General features: G+C 37.2%; 3 protein-coding genes across 3 annotated transcripts in view; 2 read left to right on the top strand and 1 right to left on the bottom strand.

The window, feature by feature from the left end:
- Positions 1–478: 478 nt before the first annotated feature.
- Positions 479–3,458, top strand: LOC143721659 (uncharacterized). The gene is made up of 3 exons (XM_077212277.1): positions 479–831; positions 1,981–2,718; positions 2,890–3,458. The coding sequence occupies exons 1-3, from the start codon at positions 642–644 to the stop codon at positions 2,955–2,957; spliced, it is 996 nt and encodes a 331-aa protein (XP_077068392.1). The 5' UTR covers positions 479–641; the 3' UTR covers positions 2,958–3,458.
- Positions 3,459–4,977: 1,519 nt separating this feature from the next.
- On the top strand, positions 4,978–8,122 carry LOC143721658 (uncharacterized). The gene is made up of 2 exons (XM_077212276.1): positions 4,978–5,258; positions 6,750–8,122. The coding sequence occupies exons 1-2, from the start codon at positions 5,075–5,077 to the stop codon at positions 7,733–7,735; spliced, it is 1,170 nt and encodes a 389-aa protein (XP_077068391.1). The 5' UTR covers positions 4,978–5,074; the 3' UTR covers positions 7,736–8,122.
- A 2,220-nt stretch (positions 8,123–10,342) lies between these two features.
- doc2a (double C2-like domains, alpha) overlaps positions 10,343–14,855 on the bottom strand; it is a 29,580-nt gene continuing 25,067 nt past the window's right edge. Inside the window, exons 7-10 of the mRNA XM_077212272.1 lie at positions 14,743–14,855; positions 13,897–13,978; positions 12,721–12,817; positions 10,343–11,425 (exon numbers count right to left, since the gene is read on the bottom strand). The exon at positions 14,743–14,855 is cut by the window's right edge and continues 72 nt beyond it. Of these exons, the coding sequence (XP_077068387.1) occupies positions 11,289–11,425; positions 12,721–12,817; positions 13,897–13,978; positions 14,743–14,855 (429 nt within the window). The 3' untranslated portion in view covers positions 10,343–11,288. The remainder of the gene's footprint in view (positions 11,426–12,720; positions 12,818–13,896; positions 13,979–14,742) is intronic.

Genomic DNA, 14,855 nt, shown 5'->3' with positions numbered 1-14,855 from the left:
TTCGTTTTGTTCTAAGACAACATTTATGCAAAAAGCGGAGCTCCCAGGTGGAAGTGGCGTCTTTCAGCAGGATGATGCACCCTGCCACACTGCACACATTGTTCAGGAATGGTTTGAGGAACATGATGAAGAGTTGAAGGTGCTGCCCTGGCCTCCAAATTTCCCAGACCTCAATCCAACTGAGCATCTGTGGGATGTGGATGTGCTGGACTAACAAATTTGGCAGCTTCACCTCGCAACCTACAGGACTTGAAAGATCTGTTTGCTAATGTCTTGCTGTCTGATTCCACAGGAACCTTCAGGGGTCTTATAGACTAGAGTCCATGCCTTGTTGGGTGAATGCTGTTTTGGCAGCACGCTGAGGACCAACAGCATATTAGACAGTAGCTCATAATGTTTTTGCTCATTGGTGTAAATAATATGAATGATTGACGACGTTATTTGATCAAAATCTGTACACTAGAGTTAACGGTGTACTCCCTCCTCCTGTCCTGTAAACGGTGCTAGAGACACTTCTGTTAGCACAGCAGCAACTAACCTTATGTGTTGGTGGTGGTTTGATTTTAACTTTCACGCGCTCGTTATCGGTACCTGTATTGTTTGTATTTATCATTTAAATACAGCGATCTAAATATAGTAAAATGACTAAACTTGATCGTCTGAATACTTTCATGACCGAGCGCTTGATGGCTGCTGTGAAGGAGATCCTCTTTACAGTCGGAAGAACGGTTCGGGAGTATGAGGAGGAAACGGATCGAATCAGGAGCGAAAACGAGCGACTGAAACAAATGTTACGAGACTCAGGGTGCTTCAGTGAACGCGCAAATGATGGTATGACGCTTAAACTCCTTATAATATCATGGTGAATGTTTTTCCATTATGTTTAAAAGAGTTAATGACCATTGATCGATCTATCTATCTATCTATCTATCTATCTATCTATCTATCTATCTATCTATCTATCTATCTATCTATCTATCTTTAGTGGTCATAACAATTTAACTGGATCTAAATTGGAGTCCACGGAGTGTAGTTTTTTTGTTGTCATTTTGTGCTCGTGTTTTGGTTGTGGCCACGTATCTTTGATTCGTAGCCACGAGATTATTCATCATAAATTAATCTATTTTTGATTACATGGTATTGGAGGATGCGTGAATAAATATGGAGCTTTATGAATGGACCTTAGCCTATATATATATATATATATATATATATATATATATATATATATATATAACGTGACTTTTTAAAACTCTGCTATAGAGTTGAACACCCATCAAATAAAAATGGTTGAGTTTTGCGACTTTTAGTCTATATGCTAATGTACTTCTAAAAGTTAACAACTTATCTTTTATTAAGCATTTGTATTTAAAATGGATCTTATTGTCCTTATGGAAAACCGATCAAAAATATTAATCAATCACTGTGCACTTGTGGATGTGTCCAATTTTCGATCAATTAAATGCTTTCCAGAATATAAATCTCTTCTCCCTAGCCTCTGATACAGCAATAACTAATAGCAAATTATGGTTCACTGCAGTGACACGATTTGAAATCAACATTAAACCGACACAATCGTTTTCCTATCTATTTGAATGTTATTGAAAATAATTAATCCATGCATGTTTTATATATTTTTTACTCAAAATATTATAAATCAATCTTCTGGTGAAATGCCAGGCTTCACCCTTCACTCTGGTTAAACCCTCACAACTGCAAGATCACGTTCTTCTCCGTTTTTGAGTTCAATGTCCACACCTCAAAATCCAGTGAATAGAACTAAGTGCCTGCCCTAACTTGTTTTCTTTTTCAATAATCCGTTACACTCAGATGCACGCCACAATATGGAAGAAAAGATCTGTTGATACTTCTGTTTCATTATGACTTTAAAGCCTATTGGCTATTAAATTACTAATACACATTACAGGTTCATATGGATCTTAAATGTTATCATTTTATGTTCGTTTTTGTATTTTTTAGCTCCTGTGCAGTCTTATCAGCCCATCTCCCCTGTGCAGCCTGAATGGATCTGCAGCCAGAATGAGGAGCCAGAACCCTTTGAAGAGATCCATCAGGACCGATGCCAAAGACATGGCGAACAACATCCGCTCATAAAACCAGAAAAGCCTGAATACTCTGCCGACGCTTACCAGGAATCTGTAGCTTTGCCATCAGAAGCCAGCAACAATGAGGGCTCACACATGTGCACTGATCACACCGAACAGAGCACACATCCTGTTGAGGATGAGATGACAAACTGTCATTTCCCAACTAAAATCAAAGTTGAATTCATGAACTCTAACTTGTGTTCAGGTGATGCAATGGGGAGCACTGAAGATGTATATCAGAGCTGGTCGCCGAGCAGTCCAGACTTGCCTTTAGGGACGTCGGACCCCTACAGAGCACAGCACCCAAACCAGCCAACATACACCAGCGGTGAAGCTCCTCCCACAGTATCCCAGCATAGCAGTTCATCTTATGATGCTAATCACGTTTCATATCACAACATACTATGCACCAACAGGGCGTACTGTAGCAGTAAATGCTGTGAAATGCAAAAGAGGACAATAGCCAAATCAAGCCCTGTATGGAAGTATTTCTCTCTAAAAGAAGGCGATTGTAGCAAAGCAGTGTGCCTTATGTGCAGAGCCGTCATATCTCGTGGTCGCAAAGAGTACACAACGTCGGCCCTTCTAAAGCACCTTCGGATGAAACATGGTAAATGTTGACATTATCACGACATTATCCTTTGTTCTCTGATTTTATGTATACATATATATTTGCTGTAGTACAACATTTCTGCTCAGTCTGTTCAACTGCCTTAATGGTGCTTGCATAATAGGATAAATATGAGGAAAGCAAGACATCATCTTTGTGTTATTCCTGCAGGAAATGTGCTAATCTTTGGCAGTGCTGAGAAGAGACGAATGAAAGAGATTACGAGAAAGACTTTGTGAAAACCTCTAAACCGCTCTCAGTCAGTATGGATACTGGCTATTGTGCGTCGTGGCGAACTGCTGAGTGAACCACAGTGGTTGTGTGACATTCTGATTTTGGTGTGTTTTCAAAAGAATCGTTTCATCAAAGTCAACATTGTATGGAGTGGGTTGAGATGGGGCAGTCAGATATGTATGCATACGTCATCCAAGCATTTTAATTATGCTTACAGACGCTTCGTCTTCGTAAAATTATTCAGCTTGGAATAATGTCTCAAACTTTAGCCTCTAAGTCACTGGTGAATGGATGTTTCATCATTGTTTAGAATAAAAAAAATGAATGGGATGTTATTTAAAGGAACTAGCAAGGGCATGATTAATATTAAAGAAAACTGTAATAAAGAGAATTTTAGAGACTATTTTACCACCCCACCGAAATGTAAGATGTTCATGTTTGAAGTTTTGAACTGATTTCATCTTTTATACTAAATTTTACAATAAATTAATCCTGGTTAATTTTGAGAATATTGTTTGTTGTTGTTGTTGCTGTTGTTTCAGTATGTGCCTCCTAAAAGTAACATTTGTTCAGATGAGATAACAAATCTTGGATTTATAGAAATATCAAGAACATCTCAAGCATTATTGCAACCACATTGGTGTAATGATGTTTTAATAATGACTGTTTCTGATTATTATGAGATGCCATGTCATTATGAGAGTTTTCTCATTATTATGAGTCATAATTATTCGACCCCCCCCCCAAATGTATTCTATGAGAAAGTTTCTCATTATGATATGCTAAGTCATTATTACGAGAATGTTTCTCATTATTATGACTTACAAAATCATATTTTCACAACTGTGGAAATGGGCAAAAATACATTATTACAAAACAAATCTCATAATGAGAAACTTTATCAAAATAATGACTTAGTTTTTCATAAAAACACTTTCCCATAACAATGACTTACTGTAGCTTTTCATAATAACAAGAAACGTTCTCATAACAATAACTCGGGGTGTTTACACGACAATGATACAAAAAAGGTGTCGTGTAAACGGCCCCATAGTTTCTCAAAATAACGAGAAACTTACTCAACAATGAATTAAATTCTCATTATAATGACTAATTTATCTCATAGCCTTCTTATAATGACCTATTTTCTCATAACAACAAGAAACTTTCTCGTAATAATAACTTAGTTTCTCATAATAATGACTTTGGCCTGGTTTCACAGACAGGGCTTAGATTAAGCCAGGATTAGGCCTTAGTTCAATTAGGGCATTTAAGTAGCTTTTATAAAAGTGACTTAAAAACATTACTGATGTGCATCTTGAGACAAAACAATGACACTGACATAATTTAAGATATGCCAGTGCACGTTGCTTTCAGTTAAAACAGCTAAAACATGCATTTTAGTCTGACTATGCTTAAACCTTGTTTGTGAAACCGGGCATCAGTTTCCTATAATAATGACTGAGAAATCGTCTCATAATAATGACTTTGTTTCTCATTAAAACAAGAAGATTTCTCATATATATATATATGTAATAGGTCTAATTATGACCAGGTCATAATTATGAGAATGTTTCTCATTATTATGAGATGTTAGTTATTGCATTATTATGAGATAAGTCATTATTATGTGAAGGTTTCTCATTATTATGACTTACAGAATAATATTTTTAAAAAATTTACCATGACATGGGAACTATAATATTTCACCAAAACATCATGGTCAGTCAGATACAAATAAAAAATGTCTTTCTTGCAACTATTAATGCACAGAAAAGTTATGAAATGTTCTTCAACTGTTTGAAGAAAATCTCTGATCTCTGAAATTATGGTTTTATGCTAGTAACATCAGTTGTGGCTACTCTAGTGTTTTTGGTAGAAATTATGGTACCATCTTCTCACAGTGTTAATATCGCAGATATCACCAGAAACAACTGGCAGTGTGAACTGCCCTTTCTGTACTTACCACTCCTCTCCTTTGGAAGGCGCTGAATCCTTTTTTTTCTGTGGTTAAGAGGAACTAATACGTGGTCATATGACCACAGGGAAGAGTGTTGTTTACATTCTGTCTTACTGTACGCCGAACATAAAATAACTGCATTTACTGCGAAACAACGTCAAGATGACGAAGCTGCAGGTCATCAACACGTTTCTGACGGAGCGCTTGATGGCGGCGCTCAATGAAATCATGGACATGATCGGCGGGACTGTCCTGCAGTATGAGAAAGAGCTGGACAGCGTGCAGAAGGACAACGAGTATCTGAGACGGAGACTGAAGGAGATTGAGAAAATCGTCGAGTCTATCGGTACATAGCCCTTTCATGATAATAATAATAATAACAATAAAAAAATATTCTGTCGGTTTATTAACAGCGGGTTATTAAACTACTTTACTTACACATATTACCATGGAAACGACAGTTTCTGCCATGGTAACAGTAAAATACATCAGCCAACTCTATCATTAAAGTTAAACACAATGAAAGAAAGACTCTGAACGTTTCTTGTACATTTTGAATGAGATCTTAAATGCATTTTGGTTTTACAGTGACGTTAGTAACTAGTATATTAGTATAGTATTATAACAATATGAATACATCAATAACTCACCTCAAATTAATCACTTACATCAATTTTACACACAGTCACAATTACCAGTTTGAATAAAACTATTCTCGTTGTTTTGTAATTATTTCAGAACAATATAAGTCCTCAAAACGATTAAATAACACAGAGCTTTATGGGCATTGTGTAGTGATTGAAAATTAAAAACAGAACAAAACAATTTTTACTTTTTCAAAATTACCTTACCTTGTCTAGCTGTTCTACGCACTTATTCATGAGGTGTTTCACTGGATGTTTTTTTTTAGTTCCCATGTATGCTGGTTACTTATTGACTGTTGACTTCACTATATGGTTCAACTTATCCATTAAAAAATGATCACTACACGGTCAAATTATTGTAATGCTTATATCCATACAACCTTTCAAAATTCTCCTGGGTAGCCACCAGTATTGTCAAAGGAGTGCCTTAAAATATTTTACCAACTAAAATGTTAATATTCAAGATTTTGCTCATGATCATATGAAATTGTACACTCAATGGTTATATTTTAAGATCGAGATTTATAGGTGTAATAAGGCCCCAAAACCACCCATGTATAGAAATATTTCGCTTTAAGGGCCTGTTGTGAAAATATTTGTACATTAAACCATTTGCACTTGAAGGAACACATTTTTCTGTGTATCTTAAACTGAAACATAAAAAATGTATAATCTGTGAGACATAAAAGCTTTAAAGGTCTTTAAAAAACATACATTCGCTTAAGTGTGTCCAAATGTCTGACTGGAACTGTATAGTAACTTACATTTGTAAAAGCTATGTTTGAATCTGGAGTAGCCTAGTTTTAGATGAATTAAGGCTAGAATACGCTACACAAATTTTAAAATCTAAACAAATTTTATATAACTGGATCTCATATATTTTTCTACCTTATAAATGATTTTAGAGAGAACCGTACTCTAAATGGCTGAGGATCACACACTACCAGACTTTCAAGTCGGTCTGACAACAAACTCGCACAGACACACGGAGATGCATGCCAAATGAAAGCAGTATGTGTTCTAAAATCTGATCAAAACATCGAGCATGTCCGACTGGATGGAATCAGAGTCTGTGAACACCATAAACCACATGATATTATGTGAAATCGGTCAACTCCGGCTAACCAAAATGAGTTAAGTGTCTTAGATTTATTGTTTCCACCTGATCTCCTCAGACCCTTCATCTTTTACAGGTCCAGCCGCTTCAAATCCTGCACCATCATCTCCACCTCTTCATCTAAAGTGGACCTCTAGCGTTGAAACGGAAACAATGCCTACAGAGATCTATCAGAACCAGGTACAAAATGAACAGCCCACCGGGACGAAAGTGGAAGAGTTCTCCAGCCATGCGCTTCTAATGACTGAATCAGACTTTGATTTACCTTGTCCCACAAAACCAAACAAACTGGCTCAGACAGGTGAAGACTTTGAGACATCCACTGTAAATCAATTACCTTGTGGTGTAAAAACCGAGCCTTTTGAAAGCCTCAATTCACAATCCACCCATGCTAACACATCTGTCTACAGTCCATTACCTCATTGCTCTACTCAGTTACCAGCTTCTACTGATATTACTCACGAGTCTGATCCTAAAGTTTTCTATACATCAAATTCCTCTCTACTACAAACAGCTAAACGTATTAAGCTAAAGGCTAAAACCTTGCAAGTGTCCATCAGTACAATTAGCCCAAATGTGTCAAAGACCACTTGTCCTGAATCAGGCATAGCTCATGTCAACTACAACGCCGCTCATCAAAACACAGACTTCGGATCAGTCAGGAACGACACTATCAACAGCAATGGTCATCTCGGTATACATGTAGCTAACGTTGCGGTCAATCCCCTACGTCACGCAGCGTTCAGCAGAGAAGTCAGGCAGTGTAGGGCAAAAGGACGAGGACGAGGACGAGGACGAGGAAGTGGTCCTGAGACACACGTTTGTCCACAGTGTGGAAAACTTTTCCCTCATCACTCACGCCTAAAGGTTCACATGCTTATTCATACAGGGGAGAAGCCGTACGCCTGCGCCCAGTGCGGGAAACGCTTCAACAACGACGGGACTCTGAGGAACCACAGCCGAGTACATCTGCAGCTACGTCTTTTTGACTGTCCGGTGTGTGCGCGTAGCTTTAAGGATGCCTACACCTGTCGGAATCACATGCGTGTTCATAATAGGTGAGGCAATGGTGCGTCTGCCTCAGCAGGAAAAATTAAAAAGAACTTAAGCTATATGAAAGACTCATGGGACGGTTTCATTGTGGCATGCAGTCACAGTTTTCCTGCTCCTGATCGCTGAACATCAGAGTTGAATCAGCTGTTCTAGATTATGGAGACATCTAAAATGTGCCATGTTGGGCAGGATTGAGACACGCTGAAGAATATAAGTCACATGATGATGTCCTCGGAAAACCTTTTGAGTACAGTGTTTGATGGTGGTGTTGAAATTCATTTTATGTTCCTGTTGTGTGCCCTGCCATCAGACCAGTAGGATGCAACAAGCAAGTGCCAGTGTTGTCAACTGTTTTCTGCTTCTTTTAATATGCTAAATTAAATGGTTTGATTTATAGATTTTATTGAGTGTGTACTATTTTGAATTTCTCTATCAGCAGGTAGAGCGGTCTAAAAGTCTAAAAATAAATTTAGGCAATTGAATAAAAAACATTATTTCAATGAAGGCCCACCTCTCTCAAAATGTTGTTTCTACTGTATTTAAAGGGATAGTCCACCCAAAAAGTGTTTCATCATTTACTCACCCTCATGTTGTTCCAAACCTGCTTGACTTTCTTTCTTCTGTGGAATATAATAGAAGATATTTTGAAGAATGTTTGTAACTAATCAAACAGTTTTGGTTCCCATTGACTTTGATTGTATGGACAAAAAATAGAATAGAAGTCAGTGGGAACCAAAACTGTTTGATTACCAACATCCTTCAAAATATCATCTATTATATAACATGGATGAGTAAATGATGACAATTTACATTTTTGGGTGGACAATCCCTTTAAATACCTGAGCAAGTATATCAAGTTCTTCAGGGTCACTTGGACATTTTAGGCAGGGTTTAACTTAATTCTATGGGAAGGTGATCATTATATATGCTTAAGGCTTGTAATGTCTTGTATTTTCAGTTCAAAGTTGTTTGGGGCAAAAGAAAAAAAAGAAGAGGAATGGTCCCATTAATTCCCACCAGGTGGCGATGTTGAGCATTTTTAGAAGAGGACACAAAACATTTCGAGTGTAGGAGTCCTTAGTCTTTTTTTTTTTACATTGAAAAATGCAGTACTAAGTTCACATATCTAATTTAAACATGTGGATATATATAACTACTTTTTTAAATTTCTCTATTGTCTACAATAATATCTGAATAATTTACAGAAAAGAGTTGCTATAGATTAAAATAATTATAGTTCAAAGTAAAATAATTAAGTTTCAGAATTCCAGAGCTGAGTTTTCTGTAATCATACTCTTTATTTTTAAACCAAGTAGTTTGCATGCGTTATCCTGTTGTCTAGAAATCACTTTCACAATTAGGCTGCTTCTTACAGTTTTCCTGAGACAGTAAGGTGTTAGGAGACTAACAGGAGGGTTTTTTCTGCTGCTGTTTTAGACTATTTTAATGCTTGTTTTGTATTATTTTAAGTCATCCTGAGGCTCACCTGTTGTTCCAAGCCTGCTGACTTTCTTCTGTGCAGCACAAAATGATTTATAGCGGAAAGTTCATAGAATGAACATGGATGGTGACTATGATTGTCAAGTAATATTTTCAAGGTAATATTTTCAGGAAATGCTGTATATTTAGCCATCAAAAGACTTGCACATATATGGGATACTTTTGTGGTGCTTGTTTGTCATTTTTAGTGCTCGACATCCCCTGATCCCCGTCCACTTGTATGGACAAAGAGCAGCTCAGACATTCTGCTAAATATCTCCACATCAGAAAGAATGTTATAAAGGTTTAGAATGACATCAGGGTGAGTAAATGATTAAAGAATGCAAGATTTTTTAGGTGAACTAACCCTTTATATGTAAAATGTTCTGTGTACTCTTTTAACAATCAATATGACTTGAGGGATAATCTTAATTTATAATATAAAGTATCAATAATAATGGATTTATTAAGGAGTTTTTGGAATTTTAAGGCTCAGTGGTTTAAAAGAAGCCAAAATAACTACTTTATTTCACTCCCTAAACACCCCCTTTTTGTCCTTTTAAGGACCAGAGTTTCCAACGTCTTGGAAAAACCTGTATGGTGTGACGAAGACTAATTTTAAAAGTGTGATTGAGGGCATTTTTATAATGAATATACATTTCGTGTTATGGTAAGCTGTAAAACACTTTTTCGGGTAGAGATTTTTGAAGCCTGATTCTACTCATCGGCTCCCTCTAAAATGTACACTGTTGTAGCCAGTGGCCCGGGATAGATACAGTGACATTTACCTCAGTGTGGTGTGCTGTTAAGTGCTCGTCTTATTACCATTTACTCATTGAACACATAATCAACCAGATTCATCTCGAAGAACCACAGAATCAGTGCAGGCGTTTTTCACAGGAGGAAAAGCTGATATTATCTAGGTTTGGGATCCCATTTAGAGCATATCTTATTGTTTATAGGTGTAAAGATACCCAAATCCACAATCATTCGCCTTTGCGAATGAGATCATTTAGGTGAAGTGTGCTTATATTGACCATAATAGATGTTCTGCTTGCCGGAGCGATTACGAGTTGTAATTATTGATTTGTTTGCTTTAAGAGGATGCAGGGAAATGATGCACATCTTAAAGAGCAATGCATTTCAAATGTATTTCCAATTTGTACATAATCACTTCATATAAATGTAAACCACAAACCCTCAAGAATACAGCACTTTTTTTGGTACAAAACAACCAGACGAAACACACGCGAATGCATGCAGACACACTCCAGATACCCCATACGGCACATATAAACATTTGATTCCAAAAATATATCAAGTAATTAATGTATGCGATATCAAATTGTAGCATGTCCATAAAACCCCTTTTCAAAGAAAAGTAACAACTGGAAATTGAAAACTGCCAAATCTGAGACACAGTTGGTGCAAAGTAAAAAATGTAAACATTGCATCATGCTACAAAATGGATAGTCTATTTGTTAGTAGTACACATAAACCTGCTCTTTGTGAAATTCCATTTCGTTTCAAATATGACTGACAACATTGTGAAGACTGGCCCTTAAGGACCTTCCCATGTTGTCATGGTGATACCACATGTGTATATCATTTTGATGCGTTTACAGGTAGTTTACATGCACCCCCGTGTTAAAACTTTGATAAAGATGCGTCTTAGCTTTGTCTGCAAGCATTATGAAAGCACTGAACATTGAAATACATTATAATCGGTTAGTCAAAAAGAGAATTGTGCTACACAGGATTTCATAGGAGTAAAATTCACTTCAACGTTACAAAATGTGTAGAAAACACTTGCAGCAATGCAGCAATGAGCGAGAGAGAGAGAGAGAGAGAGAGAGAGAGAGAAGTGGGTGAAAGGGGAGGGGACTCGCTTTGAGTGACATCAAGTCAGAAGACGACTGGTGGCCCATCCTCCACCCTCCTTTTAAACTGCACAAAGTGTGTAATTTACTTCCAACATCTTGGTCCCTAATTAGCTCATATAATTATCTCCATGTCCACCTCAACTCAATCAAATCCAATAACCTATCATGACTGATTTCCTTGTTCCTGGCAGGATTCTTCCTCAATCATGGCAGGTGGTCTGAGGCAGCTCATTGGCCAGAATATGCCAGCGCTCCACCCTCTGACCTTTGTTCCTCAAGCAGTCCATCCAGTGGCGAAGAGCATCTCCTTGGACGTGACAGCTCAAGCACACGCCACCTACCATTCAAGAATATAGTTTTTGTTGTGTAAGTACATGTCTTAATATCAAGGATGGATGGCTGGCTATGTTCAGAATGGTATACTAATGTACCGCTCACTGACTACTGCATAGTATACACTGGAAGAAAAGAAAGAAATTCAATTAAAAAAATAAGTGTTACGGCTGCCTTACAATTTTAAGTTTAGTCTACCTGAAATGGGTGTGCTAAGTGACAGATTGGATATTTGAGTTGACTAAACTTAAAATTGAGTAAGTTTATTTTCAGTATTATGCTCAGAACTGCCTACTATTTAAAAATAGAACGGGAAACAACATTATACATGATGCATTTCAAGCAGTTTTGTATGTTTAAATCTGCAAGTGTATCTGTCAGCTGATATTAGAGATTTGTTTGTTGTTAAATATAAATAAAGGCCTGTTTTTGATATTTCATTTTACAAGCTATTTTTTTAAAATTTAGGTTACATGCTTAATCTTTCAAAATAAAAGTAATTTAATATCACCAATCTCAAAATGAATATATATTTTCAAAATGTAGATTATGCGTAATTTAATTCAATTAATTTATAATAGTATAAAACTTATCTTTTTTCATTTAGCGTAAAATTCATCAGCCATGAAAATAAATATCAGCTTATTAGTTTTAACATTGTTCCTTCCCCACCAATTTTATTTTTTTTGTCTTGGCAGTCCTATCAAATGAATTCATTACACTGGAAATAGAATTTCAAATCTAGTGTATTCCATTATAAGATATAGTATTTCACGCAGTGTGCTCTGTTTTATACTGCATAATTTAGCAACTGCAGTAGGTCATCTGTGTATTGTTCATACAGAAAATTAGCATGCTATGCACAGTATACATACTATATATATATATATTTTCCTGGCGTTAGTCCTGCTCATTTGCAGCGTTCGCTTCATCGTAATTTATAGTATGATAGCATGCTATTACAAACAGAGCCGATGTCTTATTCTTCAACAGCACATTTAATAAGGATTATAAATTTAATTTAGCAGGGCAATCAAATTAATTTCTAGGTGTATGTCAGGGAAGATTATAATTATTATTATAACTTGTATCAAGCCTAAAATTTAAGCATGATTAGTAACATTTATTCATTATCAACATTCAACAATAATGTCTGCTACACAGCTCTCAGCAATACTGCAATGCTCAAACATGTCTGAAAAACAATAACTGAAAAAAAAACTGCACAGTGTGACGCAAAAATGCCTTAGTTGGTTGCAAAAAAACAAACTGTTTTTAATCATAATTGCATGCTCTTACCTATGAAATCATTAGATCTTCCCAGGTCATAGTCCCATACTGTGACCTCCAGTGTCTTATGAACCAGTTCAGATAGAGGGATCTCATAGAAAAACTCCTGTAGGTGGTAAAATAAGATGTAGATTATTTCAGTAGTTCAATCGTTTCATAATTGAATTACATTATCAGAAGAATAGTTTAATAGACGATGCCTCTGTTTCTCATTGTATCAACAATTTGGCTTGGCCAATATGTTATTTATTCATTGCCACTTTTAATTTTCCAATAATTCATATTAAAGGACATTTTTAATCACTAAAGGATCTCATATGAATCATCCGGACAGCTCAGAAGCAACCTGGGGAATGATCAAAATATTAAACACCCTTCAAAAATAAATTTCAAGAAACAAATGACATTTGGTAGTTCAGCCAAACAGATGTTCCAGTCTGGGATATCACACCCACTGACTGAAACTTGGCATGTGCTGGAATAAAAGAAGAAAAAAACATTTATGCAATAGAAAGCAGTACTTTCTAAATGAAGGCTCCTTTATAGCATCGTATCCAGGATATACGAGTTAAATCATGCTGGGATCAAACCACTGGACCTTCCTCTTCTGACCTCTACCCATTCCTCTCTCCTGAGGCAAAGGAGTCAAACAGTTCATAAAAAGGAAATTGGAACATTTTCTAAATATAATACATTGAGGAGCGCTGTTATTCCTCCCAGGAATTTTCATCACCCTCATGAACCGTTTTGATATGATGTGATATTATGGTTTTGTTGAGAGGGCTCCCGTGGAGCAGAGAGCAGACCTGCTTTTAAGCAGATAGAGGTGTGTGAGATTGGAGCAAGCAGGAGTCTGAGCCAAGGAGTAATTATACGGCCAATCTGGGTGTGTATTACTTCTGAGTGAATGGAAACAAAACACTTAGCCTTACTGGCGACCGCCAACCGCCCACATGACAGAGAGAGTGTGAGACAGACGGGACAGAGGAGAGATAAAAAAAGAGAAACAGGGGCATGACGGAAATGAAACGTACAACATGGAAAAACAAAAGTGTGTTTAGGCGGAGGTCTTCTGGGAATATGAAGTGAGCAAAGACACAGAGCAAAGAAATATTCGACCAGACATCTCATTAACACTCAAAACACTTCACACACCCCCTGCCAGTTTATCAAATACATCCATACCTCATTGAATTCCGGGTTAAGAGTCTTTTTAATCACTGCTGTTTTGTGTTTGGATTTCTTCTTCACATCTGGCTTCAGGTATCTGGAAAGAGAAAGGCACATAGAGGAACAAAGTGAGGGCTTTAGGAAGAGCAGGACAGTGGGAGAGCAGGAGATTAAAACAAGCGGCACTGCTATCGCACAAATATGGAATGGACTCTGGACACATTTGTGCCAAGCTGTTTGCTTTTCGGCTTTTGCCGTGACATCCCACTGGCTTCCATAAAAATTTGATTTGTTTTATGTACTGCTGTTGACTCTTCCCCACCCTCCCCAAGACACATAGTTAGAATATGGCTTTGATCCTGAGGAAAAGAGAGAATGAGTATGTGTGTGTTTGTGAAAGGAATGGAGCAGAGAGAGAAAGAGAGAGAGTGACTGGAAGGGACGTGAGCGTGGGTGGGGGACCTGTCTGTTCTTATGCCATTTTGCCTGGGGAGGAAGAACTGTTTGAGAGCGTTTATTTTAATACATGATGTGAGAAAAATAATGAGAGATTAGAGGGGGGCACAAATGAGAGTGTGAGATGCAAAGACACATTAGAGGTAAGATGTAGGACGCAGAGAGATTTTTTCAGCCTTATTATACTATGTGTCTCTTTTAGTCTCTCTATTTTTTACAGTTTCTCCTAATCGCTATCCACCTCTGAGAACTGTTTATGTCACCTTCCTTCCAAACTGGTGTTTATTTTCCTTTGCCCTTTTTCTTCTTCTGTGTGTTTCTCATGAGGCATTAAGATGCAAAGCAAGTGTGTTTTCGCTTAATGTCTGTGCTTTCTCAGTGTTTTTTTTTTTGCAGAAGTCTCACATTTTCACATAAGGATCTGAGAAGCCGTTGACGTCCATGGCGGCCAGATGGGCACAGCGCAGCACTCCGACACACAAGCCCCCTCGTTGGCCCTCTCCTTCGCCCTCTGCAGG

The sequence above is a fragment of the Siphateles boraxobius genome, unplaced genomic scaffold (assembly GCF_051911475.1).
Source record: "Siphateles boraxobius isolate OS27281-9 unplaced genomic scaffold, OSU_SipBor_1 66, whole genome shotgun sequence".
Taxonomy (NCBI): domain Eukaryota; kingdom Metazoa; phylum Chordata; class Actinopteri; order Cypriniformes; family Leuciscidae; genus Siphateles; species Siphateles boraxobius.
The sequence above is the reverse complement of the archived record's forward strand: the minus strand, read 5'-3'. Positions and strand labels throughout refer to the sequence as shown.